General features: G+C 43.5%; 1 protein-coding gene across 6 annotated transcripts in view; it reads right to left on the bottom strand.

Moving 5' to 3' along the window:
• EXOC6B (exocyst complex component 6B) overlaps positions 1–20,336 on the bottom strand; it is a 316,092-nt gene that overhangs the window by 133,898 nt on the left and 161,858 nt on the right. For all 6 annotated transcript variants that reach the window (XM_054201919.1, XM_054201916.1, XM_054201917.1 and 3 more), the window contains one exon: positions 17,633–17,701. In XM_054201919.1, the coding sequence (XP_054057894.1) occupies positions 17,633–17,701 (69 nt within the window). The remainder of the gene's footprint in view (positions 1–17,632; positions 17,702–20,336) is intronic.

Below are 20,336 nucleotides of genomic sequence, written 5' to 3'. Positions count from 1 at the left end.
TAACCTGTGTTTGTCTTGGCGCGTCCTCGGAGCCGTGGCCCAGGCGTGACCCACAGAGGCGCTTCCCGTCCCCGGGCCGGCAGCTGCCCGCACAGCTCCCAACAAATCTGGTGGGTAAAGATTAGGGAGCTGCACTGACGGAGCGTTTGAAGAGGGTAAACACGCTGATTAACGAGCCTGGCTTTTGTAATCGCCTCCCACCCTCCCCGCCACAGCAGAGTGTTAATTTATTAAATACCTTAACAAAGGGCCATTATTAGTGGCCTTAGCTTGGCCGGCTCCTTTCAGAGCATTACTAACTACATCTAATAAAGCTTTAATTGACTACTGCTTTTCGTAACCTCTGACCCAGGATGACAAACAGTGAGGCCGCGCTAGCGAAAGGAGGAGTTTCCATCCCAAAAGAGCCTGGCAGCTCGCAGGGACGCAATGTGCCCTGCTAAATCCTATGGATGAGAAGTCTGGAGATGAGTATCACCTCGCTCTGTCCAGACCAGAAGCCAACTTCTTCCCACATCAGCCCCTTTTATAGATGCACCAGTTTTCCCAGTAGGAGGAAATTTGGTGATAAATGTTAAATATTTATGACTTACATGATACGGAGGGGAGTGAGACCTAGGAACAGAGAAACAGAGGCAGAAGAGAACGAGATCCTCATGCTCACCAGCTCCCCAGCTCACACTCCTGGCTAGCTGGTGCTGCAGAGGAAAGAAAACACCCACCATTTACCTGCTCCTCTCCAAGGGATCAACGTGAAAGCAACTGGAGGGAGGTGGGGACCAGAAGCAGAGAGCCAAATAACTCTTTGCTTTGGCCATGATCAGAGGTTCCCATCTTCTTGCAGTGGGAAGCCACCAGAAGAGAGAAAATTGCCATTGGCAACGTGATGGAAAATCGAAGAATTAAAGACTTAAAGGAAAAAATGAAAGCCCAGAGCAACTAAAATTGCCAGCACAGAATTGCCTCTTCAGTTTGGTGAAAGGGTTGGGTAGCTCACATCTCTGCTTCTCCCCTCAAAATCAAAGACAAGCCATTTCTGGTGCTAGCTCTTCTCTCAAGATCCTAGCCAGGGGCTCAAATGTTTCGCCTCAACCTCAGCAGCTGGAATCAAGAGTGCTGCATAGCTATCTAAGCTTTCACTGAAAATAAATAAGTAGGTATTTCTAATTGTTGTATAACTGCAGGGAAAAAGCACAAAAATGAGAATAAAGTGCCCTTCAATTCCTCAGTCCAGGAAAGAAATGCTTTTCCAAATGCCACAAGTTCTTTTCGCCTGATTCATGTTTACCTACACTGTTATAACCAGGAAACAAATCAGAAATTCCCAGGTTTAAAAAAGCAGTAGCCTCTGCTCTGCAAAGCAGATGAAGTATTTTAACCTTATTCAAATAATTTTAAAAAATCAGAAAATGTAATGTCTCTCAAACCCTTGGCAAGATGGGAGCTGTCAGGTCTTCCACAGTGTCATACAGCAGTGCCCAAGAGCTGTCAGGAGACTCCCCGTGTCCTGCCTGCACGGGCCTCACACGGGTGTTAGAGATAACTAAATAAAACCTGAACTTAACCAGCAGGAACAACCAGCTTTCCTGAATACGCATGTGCAAATGCTACGTGGTGGCAGAGCCCGGGCGCAGTGCCCTGCCTCCAATGCCAGCCAGCACCAGACCTGGTGTTACTGAAAAATAACACAAGAACAGGGCAAACACGTAATCCAGCTTTTCCCAGCATCGTTTCTCAGCTTCCAGCACAGGGACGACCTGAGCCACAAGCCAAGTCTTTTTATTTAACAGCTCTAGATGGATTATTTTTTTCCATAAATGTGCCCAATGACGTCCCGTGCTCATGGAAACCTCTACTGTCCATAAGACCTTGTATCAGAGTTTCAAAAAAAAAACAGAAGTTAGAGATCAGAACAGTGTAAGCCTTTAAAAACTAGGGAAAACAGTGCTTATAATTTCGTATTCTCTCTTAGAAAAATCCAGCTTGCATGACAAAGCTGGAAATAGTGACTCATGCTGCTGCGTGGCACAGAGGAGCTAAAAGCCACCAAAAACCTACAACCAACCCTCAAATCTGGGGGCCATCATGGCAGCACAGGCAATCAGCACAGCCAAAGCCTCCCCCACACCATGGCTAGCCACGGAGAATTGGGTCTCAGGTGCTCTTATCTTCAAAGCACTCGACGGCTGGATGAAACACAGAGAAAACACCTCCTCCTAAAACTACGGGACAAAGAAGGTATCAACAATTCGCCTCTATCTACACAATGGATCTCCCTCTCCTACCAATAAAGTTTATTTCTGCAGCCAGCAGAGCCTTTGCAGGGGTCTGTCAGGCTGCAAAATGCAGTTCTGGAAGGAATTACACCCACCCAAAACCCCATCCCTTCCCAAACACAAGCAGACAGGAAGGATCAGATGAAGAACTGATGCTCCATGCTCAAACCCTACAGTAAATCCATTGAACAAGACAGAGAAAACAAATATCTCTGTACAAAACGGATGGATTCTTTCTTGCAAATAAATTTTAAAGCAAAATCACAAACAGCATGCCTGGTTAACAGCATGCTCGTGTTGAGAGCATCATAGCATCACAGGTTTCAGGGAGCTTTGCAACGGGAGAAGGGACAGTATCTTCTCTTTCAAGTTTATTCCCCTGTTAAGAATTTAACCTCTGCACAAGCGAAGAACAGCCTTCCAGGAAAAAGGGCATTTTAATGTGTATTTTCATTTCATTTCACCACTTTCTTTAAAAGCAGAAAAGACAGCAGCCATGGGAGAAGACAGGGCGACAAAGACCTGCTTCTCTTCCTAGGCTTGATCAAAGTTTCAAATTGGGAACTTGAGATTTCAAATACAGGAACAGATTCCGTGAGCCTTACACTGCTGACAGGACAGATGGAAATGCTCCTCAGTCTTATGGGTGCAAGGAGCATGCTGCAACAGGAGAATTCTCCTGACGAGAGTCCACTCAGATCCAATGTCCTTTTTATCTAAAATCCTAAAATGTACTTACAAGTTGACTACATAAATTCTAGCCCTACATGTTTGTGCTCTTAGTTACCATTTGCTCAACCAGGTCACCCACCACCCATGCTGAGTTCCTGCATAGGCAAAGGCATCTCAGCTGCAAGGGAAGGTCTGCAAGCAGGTATAGAGCTGCACAAGCTAAATACGGGGATTTTAGTGAAACGTCGGGATTTTCAGGGTGAAGCGAGTTCTCCTAACGTGACAGACAAGTAGCCACAGTAAATCTTCCAAGTAATCCAAGATGTGGATTCCACTTCAATCACTTTTTAATAGGTTTAAATGTTAACCAGAAATGTGTTTTCTTTTCCATTTAATAGCAGTAGAAAAATTTAGTGTTATTTGCTACTGCTCAGTCATCGGTTTAGAGCTGCTGGGTTCATTTAACAAGAGCTAGGGAGTGCAAAGTTTTCAGTCTCTGCTACCCAAGTATCATTTGTTTTGTTATTCTGCTTAGCCAGGACTGGGTACCGCAGCTTTTCCTTAATCTAGACCAAGCAAAAAACTGCTTCCCCAGTCCAACATGCAATTTAACATCACATCATCCTAGTTAAAGAGAGCTGGTTTGCTTGTATAAACACTGAACACATGGCCAACCTATTATATTATAGTATTTTTGTATTTATCAAGTCAATTCTCAATATTAAAAAGAGATATGTTCATCCAGAAGGAACATAAAGAAAGACTCAAATATTTCAAAATATTTCCCTTGGGGGCCTTTTCTGATCTTAAAAATTTTATTTTTTAATAGCTAGAAAAAAAATTAATACTCCAAATCTGGATTTGTTGTGCCTGACAAATGAAGTGAAGCGCAGAACACACGGAGCTGTAAAAAGCGAGAAGGACATTAAACTTTTCTGAGATGACAGCTCGAGCTTTCACAGTTCCTTGGAGTTAATGCTGCTCCAAAGGAGTAGAAAGTAACATGCACAAATTAAGATTTGTTGGAAAGTCTAATCTTCTCCGATGATGAATAGTCTAAAGTTTATCTCTGAGTGGTAGCAGTGCAACAGAAGATCCAACACGTGTTCATACCCTGAAGACCAGTGACACTGATAAGAAGTTAAACACAAACCGTTTTCCATATTTTTAATAGCTTTGATTTTGTTTTCAGATGACAAAATACAACAAGTAACAGTGTACATTTCTAAAAGTTATGCCAATGACCAGGACCATCACAAATACAGGCCGGGTCTTCCCAGCGTCTAATGGAATATTTCCTGTAACTGCTCCAATGACAGACACACAGGAGACCTTCTACCAGAAAAAGGCTTTTCTGTATCAACCGCATTTCTGCTTTTAGACTTCCCAACCATCTGCATCTACATCCTGAGCATCTGATCCACCTGCTCACGCACTGATCAACCCAATCTTCTCCCCAGAATTCCCACGGACACAAGCTGGTCATAAACCAACCTGAGGCAAGGGCAATGAGTTTCTGGGGGGTTTTGGTAAGACTGAATCTTTTAGATGGTGCAACGTGCCATAAGGATCAGAAAGAAAAGCTTGTCCCCTGAGTTGTCTGAGTTAAAGTTACCCAGAATTAGTCCCTCACATCCCAGAAGCTGACAAATCCCTGAGCAAAGGGATACTGATTTCAGAACAAAAATCCTAAAAAGGATTAAACGTTCCCTTGGTACTTTGTAGCCTTCACATTGCCCATAAAACCAGAGCCAAGTAGCATATACCTGTCCACATTGCTTCTCAACCTTAGAAACTTGAAAATACACCCGAAATATAAGACGTTTTGACATTTCAGATTGACAGCCAACCTTGCAGAGCAACTCCACCAAAGCACCATCACTCAGCTGCGAAGCAGAAGAGCAGGAGACCCAGCAACCGTCAGAGCAGGGCTGAATAATGAACATGAATAATAGGTTCCTTACTCCACAGATATAATTTGTAGATGAATATTTTCTAGAGGAAACCATAAAAGAATATATGATAACTCAAAGCAACACAGGGCTAAGATACACTAATAGTAAGGAGCTCAAATATCAGCATCCCCCAAATAAACCTTTATTCTGCTGCACAGGATACAACCTATACATAAGAAGCATCCTTTCAAGCACTTCTGAGACCACAAGTGAGCTCCTATTTTAACAGCTAGAGCGGAAACTTCAGTCATTTTGCACCAAGCCTTTCTTTCTGTGCAATCCCTCCTCCTACGGGGCCAAGCCCTTGGGTTTGGAGCACCAAGCCCCGTGCCGGCTGACAGCCTCTGAGCTGGAAGAAGGCAATCGCCAAGCCCCGCACCGGGTAACGGTCTGAAGAAATCACTGCACGCTCAAACAATGGGATATTTGTCAAAGTACAGCTTGATCACCAGCAATCATCTGTTTTTCATAACTACATTTGACCTAAACTGAATTGACTGAACAAGTAGCCTGTGTTTCTCATTCTGTAAAATACGGCGGTGCAGATCCCTCTCCAACCCCCCCTCGCCTTTTTAAGTCATACTTTTGAAAAGTTACAAAGCGATGATGTAGACAGATATTTCCTCATTATAAACAGCAGCAGCTAAACATTTTCAGGTTGCATTTTTGGCGATCTCCTCCCGTTCCAGGTGACCTGCAAGGTTAAGCACAGGGGACGTGCCTTTCTCCTCTGCTTGCTTTCAATCCCCCCTCTCTGCAAAGAAAAGCACAACCCAACACATCCAGTGTAAAAATGAGCAGAGATGGTTTCTAAACATGTGCTCTTTTCATAATATATTTAAAATTCATTAAAACTTTATAATGAATGAACTGCCAGGGAAAAAAGTATATTCAGGACAAGCCCACAGAGTCTTCCACGCCAGGCCACTGTGCATAAAACCTCTGGGAGACAACTGCCGGCTGGTAGAAGAAAGCTCACTGTCCCGTCTCAAGGAAGGAAGGAAGCAGTGGAAATCGGTCACAAGCTTTGCAAGGAAGGATGCATCTCTAACAGCTAATCAGCTCTTGTCAGGGCTCCCATCAATTAAAGGAAAAAAAAAAAAACAACCTCAATTTAAGAAGAGTGCAGAATGAGTCCTTGAGGAAGATGAAGGACAGATCCGGAGGGAGGCAAAGGAGCCAAGGGAATAGGAAAGTGGAAGGATAGGAGGCAAAATGTACTGAGAAGAATGCAATCTGCAACAAATGTCAGTCATTTTTTACTGCCTGCTTAATATTGTGTGTTTTAAGTTGTGTGCCTCCTACCAGAGAGCTAATAATCACTGACAGACAGGGGTTTGCATTAATTGCAAACACACATGGGGGGAATGGGGGGGGCGGGGCGGAAGTCCCTAAATTGGTTATTTTCATGAGGAGACAGTACTGTACTGCTAAATGATTTTGACTTCAAAGCTCTTCATTCTCTCCCTCCCTAAATCCAAGCACGTACTTGGGAAGAAGCAGAAAAGCACCCGTCCTGCACGCCACGTTTGAGCAGAAAATTGCAGCTTGCTCCTAAGACTCTGCTATAAAATGTTTGGGTTGGAAAATTAAATTTGCACATTTGGTATTTTGTTCTTCTATCCCAGAACATGGGGGAACGGTCAGGGAGCATGGAGAAATAAGAACAAGACAAACTAATAAACAGACCTCCTGTTCCAAGCCCCACCGAGGAGCAGCACATCCAGTATTAGCTACACCCTTCATATTGGGAAAGAGTTCGTGTCCTAGCAGCCCATTTCCACATTTGACAACTAAGTTTTTTTGCCCCTTTTTAAGGCAATGGTCCTTACAAACAGAATTCAAACAGGTACACAGAATGCTGTACAGTCTACTCCCAACCAGAAGTGGACGAGCATGACCTCTGGTTTGACCACCTGTCAACTCTGCCCACCTAAACCAACATGTATGTAATAATTATGAGTTTATAGAAAATGGTTAAGTCAAGAAGCCAAAATGACCAGGCAGAGAGATAGCTGTGTTACACAAGCAGAGACATAAGCACAAGCACCAGCACTCAACTCAACAAGAGTTCTCCTTCCTCCTACCCATCACCCATGAAATCTGCCTTTGATTCCTCTACTCCCTGAAAATGCAGATGACAAAACTGGAAGAAGTGACTGACAGACCAGAGGTGTGTGCTGCCAATTTAGAAGGACCCGCACAGGTTGGAGAAATGGCCCAACTTATGAAGTTCAACAAATGTCAAGTCCTGCCCCTGAGGAGTACATGCTCCCAGGAAGTACACGCTGGGGGTGATCAGCTGGGAAGCAGCTTGGCAGGAAAAGACCTGGGGGTCCTGGTGGACGCTAAGTTCATCATGAGCCAGCATTGTGCCCTTGCAGCAAAGGAGGACAACAGACTCCTGGGCTGTGTTTGGCAGAGCGTTGCCAGCAAGTCAAGGGAGGTGAAGCTTCCCCTCTACTCAGCACTGGTGAGACACATCTGGGTCCAGGTCTGGGCCCACCAGCAGAACAGATACAGGTAACACTGACGCAAGCCCAGTGAAGGGCCACAAAGATCTCAAGGGATGTGAGCATGTGACTTTCAGCAAGAAACCTGGGACTGCTTAGCCTGGAGAAGAGAAGGCTCAGAGAGACCTTCCCAACACGTACAAGCACCCAACGGGGGAAATAAAGAAGGCAGAGCCAGACTCTTCTCAGTGGTGCCCTGTGAGAGAACAAAGTTAAATAGAAGAATTTCCATTGAACATAGGAAAAAAAAAACAAACTTTTTTTACTGTGAAGGTGACCAAACACTGAAACAGGTTGCCTAGAGGAGCTGTGGAGTTTCCCTCCCAACTACACACAGTCCTGAGCAATTCCACTCTAGCTGACCCTGCTTGTGCAAGGAGCTGGTCAAGGTGATCTCTGAGGTACCCTCCAACCTCTGCCTGCGATGCTGTGAAAATGGACACAACAGTAGCCTCTCTAGAGGGCAATAACATATATGCATGTAGCCACCTGTGAGAGTCAATAAGCACCTGTTTAGTTATAGGGTCTACACATAAAAACATCATGAGGCTTCCTATCCAGCAGCAGCTGTAGAAATCATGCTCTGTGGCACACCTAAGTTACTACTACAATAAAGAGTTTGCTATTTATTTCTGTGCATATCTTTTCATTAATATTTGAAAGAATTACTAAAAGTAACAGGCACAACATTTTAGACTGTGTTATTCCTTACAATTTTTCATCCTGAAGGATTCCAAGGCATTTCAACACCATACAGCAACCACGACTGGGGCAAGACAAGCTGGAGGTAGTAAGGCCAGGAGAGACAAACCCCTGCTCTCATAACAGCTCTTGTGGGTTGCTCAGTGACTGTGAGTAAACGACTAAGTCTCCACGAAGATGAGAAACTAGAAGTTCACCCAAGACCTCCAAGTACCAGTTTCAAACGATAAAAGAGATGAGACACCTTCCTCAGAAGCCAAACCTCTCATTCTGAGGGATTCGGGGGAGCAGAGCCAAGGAAAACCTCTCTGAGGGCAATGCTCACCTTCTGAACGTGTTTCACATATCCCTGCTTTTGTATACAGCAATTATCAACCCCCTGAATCAGAGCTTTTCCATCACCCTTCATACAATACAACATAGGCTGCCCATTGATCTCCGAGCTGAAGCAACTTTTTTGTGTTGGGATGGAGGTTTGTGTGCTTCTCATCTTCCCACTGTGAGACCACGTCTGCCCCGCAGCAAGCGGCTCCCGCGCCACACTCCTGGAATGTGAAGGCAGCATTTGTTCATTGTACAACCGCCTTGTTTCCACATTTTCCTGAACAAAGGACTGAAATAGGGGGTATATGCGTCACAAGCCCGTCCTGAACGTTGCTCACCCTTTCCTGCACAAATATTTGTAAACAGATTGAGAATTAATGTCCAGCCAACCTCAGACCCTTCATAAAAAAAGGGTTTTATTGAAAACAGGATGGCAATCATTTCCCAGATACACTGCATATAGGCCTTTAAGATGAGAAACAACATACATAGCAGGAAAACAGCAATTGCAGCTGTGCACCAAGCCATTTTCTGAGATGCATAAAACATGGTGGCTTATTATTTTACAGCCCCCTCCTCCCCCACAAACACACTCTTCTCTTTAAAAAAAAAAAATAATAAAAAAAGAAGTTTCTGGTCAGCACATGATAATTCCCCCAGGGTTAATTTACGCATAAAATACACAGCTTCACTAACACGAATAGCTCAGCAGTCCCCATGCAGAAGAAACTTCCTAATGTCTCTTTTTCTAGCAGCCTTGGAGAGTCTATATCTTACACATACTCTACTGAGATGCAGTTTGAAGCCCAGGGCGACTAAAACACTTAACAGCACAAGGTAAGAGATGGGGCCAGTATATCTCCCAACTTTGCTTCCATGCACACCTTATCACTTTTGCTTCTCAGTGATTTCCATGCAGGGAGTCTGGAGGCAACGCCACACAGGCAAGACTCTTCACTTCTAAGAGGGGTTCCTGGGACTCTGTTCTTCCTCCAATTTTGGGGACAGTCAAGAGAAACTGGATCTGATTCACCAGGGTCAAATCAGGGTTTAGTGTTATGTTGCAATATCTTTCACATGTCACTGAACTGGCACCAAGAATGCCATTTATCTAGTTTTAGGAACAAAAATAAGTCCTAAATATTGAATATCAGCATCAGCCCAGTGGAACAGTGTCACTTGTGATCCAGCTGCAATAAAAATGGCTTTTAATGTGTAATGCAAAAGAACAGCTGTAGAGATGCTGGTGTACTACACATTGAAGAAAGGCCAGGAGTGGCCACCAAGGTAATTGAGGGACCTGGAGCACGCGACACATGAGGAAAGGTGAGGAAGGAGAAAGGTTAAGGAAGTGTATCTAATACCAGATTACAGAGTAGATAGAGCCAGGCTCCCCTTGGAAATACACAGCAAAAGGAGAGGCAGGAGACAAAATGTAAAAAGATAAATTCAAACTAATTTAACGGGGGGAAAAAATACAGTAAGGTTGGTCAAACACTGGAACAGGGACTCAGACAGGCTGGCCAGCCTCCACCCTTGGAGATCCTCAAAACTCAAATGGATGTGCCTCTGAGATCCCTAATTCTTCAAACTTAGCCCTGAGTGGAGGGCTGGACCAAAGCCTTCCATGAGTCTCTTCCAGTCTAAACTACTACGAGTCTATAACCAAAGGATGAGAAAAGATGTAATGGGAATGTTTCTTAGATATTTCCTTTTCTGTTAAACTGAGTTTTACCTTAGAAAACTCAATGCTCTTCAGGGAAATTCTCTGCATATCAGTGCACTTCTGTCTCTAGCACTTGTTACTTTTGACACATCGTGACTTCTGGACACCTCCACAAAGTTCTTCAGGGTAGATGGAGAAACATTCCCAGAACCCTCCTGAGCCCCAATGCCTGGAGCAAATCTTAGGAAGAGCCTTCCCACACTTACACAATACAAATAGTGGTGTTGGTCTTCAGGGTCCTTCAGCTGGCCTGCATTCTGTACCACTCAAGGTGAATATCTCATAACAAAACCAATCCTGATCTTAGAGCTCCCTAGAACCAAAGAGCCCATAGTAGTTCAAATACCATAAAAAAAAAAAAAACCACGCTCCCAATAAGTGGAAAAAGGTAAATGTTGCAATAAAGGCTGAAAAGATGATCTGAGGAACTACAGCACACTCAACTTTGCTTCAGTCCCTGAGGAATTCATGAGTTGGGCCCTCCTGGGACACATTTTCAGAATATGGAGAAGGGAACTGGGGACAACCAGCATGAATTTAACAAGCAGAAGTTATGCTGGCAATCAGACTGCCTTCTATGATAGCATGACAGGATTTATGGATGAGGGGAAAGCAGTGGGTGTCATTGACTTATCAAGGCTTTTGGCATGCTCTTCCACAATATTCCTGTATCCAAGTTTGGATGTCACAGTCTGGATGAGTGATCAGCTGGATGGGTAAATAATTGGTTGGGTGGTCACGTTCAGAGGGTCATGATTAATGAGTTGTACCCAACATGGAAGCTGGTAACAAGTAGAGAACCACAATGGGGGTCTGTCCTGGGGCCTGTCCCGCTTAGCATCTTTATCAGTGACTTGGAGGAGGCAACAGAGCACACTCATGCACTTTGCAGATGACACTAAGCTAGGGGAAAAAGTCAACACACTCAAGAGCGGGGCCACTATCCAGAGGGTCTTGATATGCTGGAGGAATGGGCTGACAGGAACCTGATGAAAATAAGTAAGGAGAAATGCCAAGTTGTGCACCTGGGAAGGAAGAACCTCCTGCAACAACACACACTGGGGACTGACTGCCTGGGGAGCAGCTCTGTGGATTAGGACCAAGAGCCTTGGCAGACGGCAAGCTGAACATGGGCCAGCCGTCTGCCCTGGGAGCAGAGGCAGCCAACAGCCTCCTAGGCTGTATTAACAGGAATAAAGCCAGTAGATTGAGGGAAGTGATTATCCCCTTCTATGCAGCACTTGTTAAGAATATATCTATACCCTACATCCAGTTTTGGGCCTCCCAAATACAGGAAAGACATCAATAAAATGGAGTAAGTTCACTGGAGGTCAACAAGATGGTTGAGGCTGGAGCACTTGTCCCACAGTGGGAGTTTAATAGAGCTTGTTCAGTCTGGAGAAGCGACTGCTTTGGCGAGACCTAACAGCCACCTTCAATACCTAGCAGGAAGTCATGGAGCAGAGTAGGCTGCCCTGAGAGGTTCTGCAGTCTTGGTCCCTGGAGGTTTTCAAGACCAGATTGGATAAAGCCCTGAGTAACCTGGTCTGATCTTAGAGCTGACCCCACTTTGGGCAGGAAGTTGGACCAGAGACCTCCTTAGGTCCTATCCATCCTGAATGGTGTGATGAAATACTGATCAGATACAATATATTTTCCATTGTCAGGATTAACTGAGTCAGTCTCTTATTCTAGCCACTAAGAGTGGAATGAGATTGGGTGAATCAGGATGAAATCAGCTTTAAATGTAAAATATCAGTATATTTTCAGTGAGTAAGTGACAGTGCAGAGTTCTGCAAAGCCCTGGGAAAGCACGGCTGCTGTTCCTAACCTCAGGTGACAAGAAGTCTGCATCCGGGCTATTGTAGTAAACCACCCTTTTTTTTTGTCCCCCTAACATGTCTGTTTTCCAAGCTGAATATTTTAAGAATCAAGGCTGCCTGTGATCATATCTAGCCAGCTCAGAATGAACACTGATTTCTTTGCTGCTTCTTTGATCGAAGCCAAGTGGTTTTCTCATGGGTAATAAGGTCACAGGGTTAAAAGAGCAATATGACAATTACAAAAGTTAAATCTATTGCCACTACAGACAGACACACTACCCAGGGTCCATTAGCACGTAGTACAGAATGGTTATCACAGGTCACTGACACCAGTTCACTCTAATGGCTTTTCCTGTGTCCTTATCAATCCAGTGCACAAAGTGTCTCACCCTCAGCCTTTCCCTATGATCTCAGTGCTGTGTTTATAGCTATCTAACTGCACCAGGCACCAGTGGGTCAGCCAAGTCAGCAGACAGTGAGATATGCCAGGACACAACGATGGGACAATCTGCAAAGTGTCTGAGATGAACAAGGAGTTACCAGAGACTTCGAGAATGAAATTTTTTCCACTGCCCCCCCACCCCCTCCAGAAAAAAAAAAGTTTTAAAGTTCCCAAGGACACTGAGGGAAAACTTTACAACCCTGATCTCAAAAATAGAAGTAAACCACAGACTTTCCATGGTACGGTTTGTGTTTCAGTATCAAATAAAAGAAACAAGTAGTGTTACAAAGAGAAAAAAGAGACGTTTTCATATGAAAGAGAGGGTTGGGTAGCTCTTATTATTTGAATTGTGGTTCCTATAAGAGGGTTTCTCATCCCTTGAAAGAAAAACTTCAATTGTTTTGCCCCGTTACCAAAGAACAAACATTTTGGTGGGGAGGCTGGAGCCTCCCTGGAGAGGTGGGGAGGGGGCAGGAACGACCAGCTGTGTCACAGCCACCATGGGCAAGCAAATGAGCAACCAGACACACAATTTAATAGTCCATAGAGGCAGAAAATGGAGGATTAATGCAGGCAACACAGTCACTAGCACCCTTCTAAGAGAAATTGAAAAAAAAAAATTATTTAAGTGGAGGGCTGGGAGGAGACTAATGATCCGCTGCCGGATTTGCAGCATCTCCCACTTCAAATGAAATCTGCTGGGCTTGGAGATAGAAGTGGTATTTCCCATCCTCAGCTGAACAGTTCACCTTGAGTCCCTGAGCCGATGAATCCCTGCACAGCTTCTGAAATCAAAACGTAGCAATTTTAGCGATAAGCAAAAGTAAACCCTTGTTTCTCCTCTGAGGGCCGTGCTGGCTCTGCACAGCTAAGAGATATAAAACATTATATTCTTCGCTAAACTAGGCAAGCAAAAACGTACCAAGTGGATACAGTCTATGCACAACACATGTATTTTAATATAGGAATTTAAGGACGTTTCTACATTGATTATTTTTAGGAAAGGGAGGGGTATTATTTGTTTTACATTTTTTTACCTTTCCTAATGTATTTTGTGCATCAAAGCAGTTTTAGGGTTATAGAGGCTTGGGGTAAAAGCAATACAGCAGATAAAAATGTCAGTGGCGAGATACAACAAATTTATAGTAAATACCTGTCAACTGCTATTTATCTAAATTATCCAGCTCTGGGATTCTCCAGAAATACTTCATCAACTAGAAGGAGGCAGCTACAGTTTTAAACCTGTATTTACATCAGAATCTGCTCTCTTTTTTTTTTTTTTTGGACACTTGTTCTTTACCCTAAAATGACCCCTTTGTAGCTCGGATCAAAGAGCTGGGAGTGTCAATACCAGTGTCTTCATGAACATGTTAAGAACCTCAAAGTAATTGGTAACCAATTAGCATAAAGCTAAAAAAACCCACCTAGCTAAGGCAAACCCTAAATGAGTACTAACAGGCAACAGCACTGGCTGAAGCAGGAGCTTTAGTGACTTAAATCATCATCAGCTGCCTTTGAGACAACTCCTTGGGAGCACACTCTGTGCAAACCACTCTGGCTTTTTTTGGCTTTTTTTTTTTTTTTTTTTTTTTTTTTTAATTCCTTTCTGCTCTTCATTCACTCTTTGCTTTCTGTCTTCTTACAGCTTACAGGAAACATGAAACAAAAACTGCTTTTCATTTTATGTTATGTAAAGCAAAGCCATTCCCCATGTCTTGGCCTTGAAATACAAGGCACCCAACAGCTGTTCAGATGCTCCAGCAGATAAACCATCTGGCCCAAACCTCACCTTTCCTAATTTATTTTGGATATCGATCAAAGCAACTTAAGCATTACATAGACTTTGGTCAAAGACAACATAAAAGATAAAAAAGTCAATGGCAAAATCACTTCACTGAAATATTCTTGTTTCTTCTTTATATAATAATATTACCATTTTCAACAAACTTCTCTATTAACTCAAGGAAAAGATATACCTGATACCAACAGCCTAGCAGCCTAACCACACTGTAGATGAATGTCCTTAAATAGCACATTGCTGCTCAACAGAAACTAAGTGGGGTTTAGTGTTTAACATCAGCTAAAACTAGACACGGACTTTGGCTAACTGACCAAGGAGACCAGGACAGGCCCCAAGACTCCCATGTCCTGGCTCTGCTGCCAGCACCCCCCGTTCACCCTTTTATGAGATGCTCCTGGCATCTGAAGAACCACCATATCCATGGTTCCAGCTTTTTTTTTTTTTCTTTTTTTTTTTCCCCCTAAGAACAGTATACATTCGCCTAGTATTACCAGGATTCCCACCAAGACACTGAGGTTGTTCAGTGGTTACTGATTCACACCAGCTTGAAACCAAACCTGTCATCCGAAAAGCTTTTTTTCATGCAATTCAGAGTATATTTGCTGCATGCAGAAACCACAGGTAGGGTAAGGACTTGTTGTTCTAGGCACCATTTAGTGATGTAAACCGAAATCATGAAATCAAAGGGTTAGTTGAGTAAAGAAAGGCTATCCGTGTGTACAACTCCATGTATAATAAACAAATACACTCTTGTGATGTTTTGTTCAATATCTGCAGATATTCAAGGCCTCTCCTACGCCCATTTCTTCCTCAAGACACCCTCAGCCAGGCCAGTCCGTTTCTCACAAGAAAAGGAATCTCAGATGAATAGTCCCATAAAGCATCCCATCAGAGCCTGTCCTCCCTGGAGCCGCCACCACGCCAAGGTCCAACTCTCAATTAACCCCCGCCTGACCTTCCTTCACTTTCTTTCCCCCTCCTCTGCCCTTCCTGAGAAAGTTCAGCATTTCCTGGAAAAGTCTCCTTGCCTGTTTGATATTGTACTTCGCCTTGGTTGCTGAAGGAAGGATTTACAGGTGCCTGGCCCCCTCTGTAAGACCATGACCGAAGGCTGACCTCCCGTTACAATATGTGAACTTCTGCCCTGCTGATAAGGCTGGCAGATATGAGTAGGATTTTTCAAATAATCCTTTGGGAATTTATAAGCAGCACAGCCATAAAACCGAGGTGACTGGAAGGTCGATTTCACTAAAAATAATAAATATCTCAATGTTTATTCAACGTGGGCCTTTTTAACTGCAGGCCAAGCGTTTAGATAACGCTATTGTAAATGACAAATATTAGGATTTTTTGGTAACTATTACATTATGATCCTTCCGTCTGACACTGATGTGGCTGTTTCCCTCGATGCTTGCTGGATCTCTGACATTGTTCAACCTAAGTTGGGCCTAGAAAGCCTGGGCAGGATTCAATCACAGGTCAGGAAAAGGGCAATTTTCTTTTCAGCAGCCTTTACTAGGGTCAGTTACCTTTTTCTCTTGCTCCTGTCTCACCAACACACCTTCTTTAGAGTTCTGATGTATCTTTTTCTCACTACTAGGGCTATTGGCTGAAATAGACAAGGAGTAGGGGAGAAGGATTGAACAATCTCAGCTTAGGATGGCGACAGAGGATGCTAACCCACTGGCACGAAACTCCTGTACCAGGTCTAACTTCGCCATCACCAACTCCACTGCACTATTCCCACCTCCAGCAGAAGACAATCCCATCCAGATCCACAGAGCTCTGCCCATGAAACCTCTATTCTAGAAACAGTGTTTCCCTAATACGCTTTGGAGGACTGATTGCTATTTCAGATAAAAAAGTAAAGCAACAAGACAACAACAAAGCCCCAGTGTAGAAATAAGACCATTTCAAATGTGCAAAACTGTTACATCCACCAGCAAAAGCTCTTCATCCTTTTCATAACAGCTTTATGTATAAATACACAGTTAAATAAATACCCTTGCATTAAACAAATGTAGGTAAGCTACACAAATAGGATTCCTAATCCTGTTTTCATTATACATATTCTTCACTGAAGTTTCTCCAAATAAAGTGACACTTTGAAATCCACAAAGCATTTCAGACCAGTTGTAATCTTCAATTAGCACACTCCCTGAACCGGGCTCCCAGCGCCGGGTTTGAGGAGGAGGTTTTTGTCCAAGATAAACAGAGTAGCACATTTTGGGTAGGTTAACTTTTTCATTGCAATAAAATATCATGGCAATGTAGCCAAATTACATAACTATTAACAGATGAGGGCACAAAAAGATTTTTATATAAGTGTTTTTTATGACAATTCTTTTCCTTTTGCAAATTCATTTGTATGTATTGCTGGAGAAACTGGCTTTGGAAGTGCCTTGAAAACAATTCTCTCACAAGCCTGGCTCCGCCGTGGAAAGGGAGGAAAGCTGTGAACAGAGTGCTCCTTTCATCTGCTGCCTGGGCTTCAGATTGCTCAACCGCAGGAGAAAAGCCCCCTGAAAGCTCTGACTCCAAAGGACGTTAAAGAATGTATGCAAACAACACAGGTTCTTTGGGTCCGCAGATGCAAGACTCATATGCTGTTGGAAGCATCTCAGACATTAAAAGCTGAAGGGTAAGCTACAAAGGGCATCTTATCTGCCCTTGTTATAAATAAGTAAAAAAAATCAATACCTTACGTACTCATAATGCCTAGGAGAAAATGTAGCTCACCTAGCAGTCTACGCCTGCAGAGATGGGAGCTCTCTTGAGAAGTTCTCAAGAACATGACATGGTTCAGAGTAACACTTTTTAGCCAATAACCAAACATAAACACAGAACAGTTTCACTTTGGCTGTATTTTTCAGTGCATGCAAAGCCTAATTATTGGGAAACTGGGAGCGATACAGTCAAATGGTGGATTTGGCGGGACAGCAGCAAATCTGCTCCTGTCAAACAATGTCTAAAGAGCTGCAAAATTCTCCTAAGCGCAGCAAACAATACATTTAAAATCAATTTCTCTCCCTGCCTGCAACTCCTCCATTTGCACTGAATAATGAAACTACTGTGGTCAAACAAGAACTCTCAGAGGAAAACAGCCTGACCAAGAAAAATGTATATTGTAAACCCAGGGTGTGCAATAGTTGGGAGAAAATATCCCTTTATATTTCTGTGGCCTGCATGAAGTAACTGTGTGGTTTTTATCAAAACACATCCATCACTGGCCTACTTTCTACTTCAGGTAACGCACTTCCTAGGTAGGTGAACATTTATTAATGTTTTGCAACCACCTCCTTCCAGCAGCATCAGCAGAATGAGCTGCACCCCACCATCTTCTTTAAACCACAGTCCAGTGTCAGCACCAGTCTCACAGGCAGCACAGAGTTACTTACCAGGACAGAGTATATGTGCAGGCATCGGTACACCGGTGAGAAGTCCACTAGGTCTTGGGCCCCAGGCACCTAAAAGACAGCAGGAGAACAGTGTGAAATACACAGAAAACCTATAGGCAAGTGCAGCTCTAAAATATCACATATAGGTAAGTGTAACTCCAATGCATGCAGGTTCAACAGAGTGACGACAAGATTTCAGATATGTAACAATTAGGTTGATTATTGTTATCTACCTATATCTGACTATATTTAATTTTTTTTTAAAGATTCTCAAAGTAGGAACATTTCATTTAATGTTGCTCTCACTCTATTTATACTCCCCTAGAAAATCACATTGCAGCATTTCTCCCACTGTTAGCCAGCCTCGCAGAGAATTCATTTAACCATAGGGTTAAATACAAGCTCAAGCATCCTGGCACAAGCTGTTCTGGTACTTATGCAATGGGATGGGCCGGGGGGGAGGGGGGAGGCAGGGGAGGTGTGGAGATGGGACAGGACAAAACACACTTATTCTCAAGATTTCTAGTTTGATTTCTTTAAAAGCATAATTTTTTAAAAAATTTTTTTTTTCTTAAAAACACGCCACACAGACTCCACCACCTTTCAACAACATAGTGAGTCTAGCACAGGGACAAGGAAGAACATTTTTGAAGGGTGGGACAGAGGGAGGGAGAAAGGAAAGATCAGAGAAGAAATTTACATACAAGAAGCTTGTGTCCTTTGGATATGTTCGAGCCAACACAGCATTAAGCTTGTTGGCCAAGGCATAAAGCTAAGGCAACCCTCCTTCTCCCCCAAAATCCATAGAGGAGGGGAGTGTTCTGTTGACATGTGGTGGAAAAAAGGAGAGAAAGATGAAAGGGACCAATGGACAGGCCTGGGAAACATGTTTATTTTATATATTTTTAATTATGCTAAAAAGAAGGTAGGATGAAGAAGAGAGAAGTTTCTAGCTGGATGAGGGTATGCAAGCCTCAACCAACGCTGCCCAAAGCACCTGGGGCAAGCGGTCCTACTCATCTAAAGTAATGGCTTCAAGCAGGGGAATGCAGAAGTTATGGGCTGGAAAGAGAAAATAGGGGATTTTGTTAAATAGCCTCCTGTGCAATGTGGAACTGGAGATGTTAAGGAATCTCCTTCATGCAAAGAAACTCAGTACTCAACACTACATAGGTTCCTGCTAAGAACTGAAACAATGAAAGAAGCTACAGAGATGGACAGAGCAGCAACACACGGTGTGGGAGCATCTCATCTCACATCACCAGCATCGCTCCAAGACCCCCCAGAACTTGACAGTCTCAACCTGGTGGTGCAGGGAGAACAAAGCAGCCAGCTCAGTGGGAGCAAGGCAATAAAGAGTTGCACTGGCGTATGGCATGAGCTTGCTCATCCATCTCACTGGGCTTTTTCTCCCCCTACTTGCACCAAGCACTCCATGTGCCATTTGAGCAGCTCTTAGAGACGGACAAGGTTGGCTCACCAGGAAGGAGGAAGGTTTCCAAGTGAGCGATGAGCCTGGCATTGCCCGTGTGACACTTTCCACGTTGAACCCAGCTGTTCAACATGCCGTAGCAGAAGGGTTACAGCTGAACTGAGAGTGAGCAGCTGTGAAGCACAGCTCACCAGTCTCGCTAACATCTCTTACCTTTCATAAGACTGTATCTGACAATTGCAAACACTAGGCAGCAGTTTTATTGTGTTAATGACAATTTTATCATGTCTTCCTGGTCATTTATTTCCCATTTGCAGTCTCCCGGGCCTTCTAATGCTCCCTAAAGAGCTCCTAAATCCAGATTTCAGCTAGTTTGTGGATACAGATTTTGCCTTGCTGTATTCCTCCTGCATAAAGCGTAACTCGTCTCCAGTTGGTAAAACAGTAAAACACTTCTGGCTCAGAAATCCCTGATTGCAAAACTGCTGGAGATCACTAAAGCAGACAGGAAAGTATCGGTACTCGCTCGACCCAGCCATCCTCCAGCGACCACCATCAGCGTGGGGAAGCTGGACTGGATGGACCCGAGTCCACCCTGTGTTTTTCTAAGGGAGGAGAAATCTGTCATCCCTTCACAATATCATCAAAGCAGGCGATGTTTTCCTATGAATTTGAATTCAGGATCAAACGGGTTTGCTCCTCTTGGATTTGGGACACTAGTTGAACATGGTCCACGGAGAAATATTTCTGATAAAGATTTGTGAAATCAGGATATTGCCAAAAACGGAGCTTACTCCCCCAGAGAAATTCTTTCAAAGCAGACTGCAACATTTTCAGTCTCTGATCTTCTGTAAAAACTTTTAAGCCCACACACACACACTCACAAAAAATATGCTGGACTATTCTGCAGAGTTAACATCTCTGAGACATGAATAGCTTTAAAATTGCTAATCAAGGTAGAACACTATCAGACATGGAAGCACAAGTCCTGGACCACCAGAAAGCTTCTGCAAACAGAAAGACATGCACCCAAAACCTGTGCTAGGATTTTATGCAAGGTATAAACCTACAATACATTTTAAGGAAAAGAACAGACCACCTCTTCCACATATAGCCATTGCCCTACAACAGAAGAAATAATAATCCTATAGTTTTAAGTCTTTCCAGACTAACCAATATAGGCCACTAAATACACAGAATGTATGAAATTATCTCTGTGGCTAGTTTAACACATTGCACAATTTAAACATATATAAATATCTAAATATGTAA

The sequence above is a fragment of the Rissa tridactyla genome, chromosome 5, assembly GCF_028500815.1.
Source record: "Rissa tridactyla isolate bRisTri1 chromosome 5, bRisTri1.patW.cur.20221130, whole genome shotgun sequence".
Taxonomy (NCBI): Eukaryota; Metazoa; Chordata; class Aves; order Charadriiformes; family Laridae; genus Rissa; species Rissa tridactyla.
This window is presented reverse-complemented; position numbering and strand designations above follow the sequence as displayed.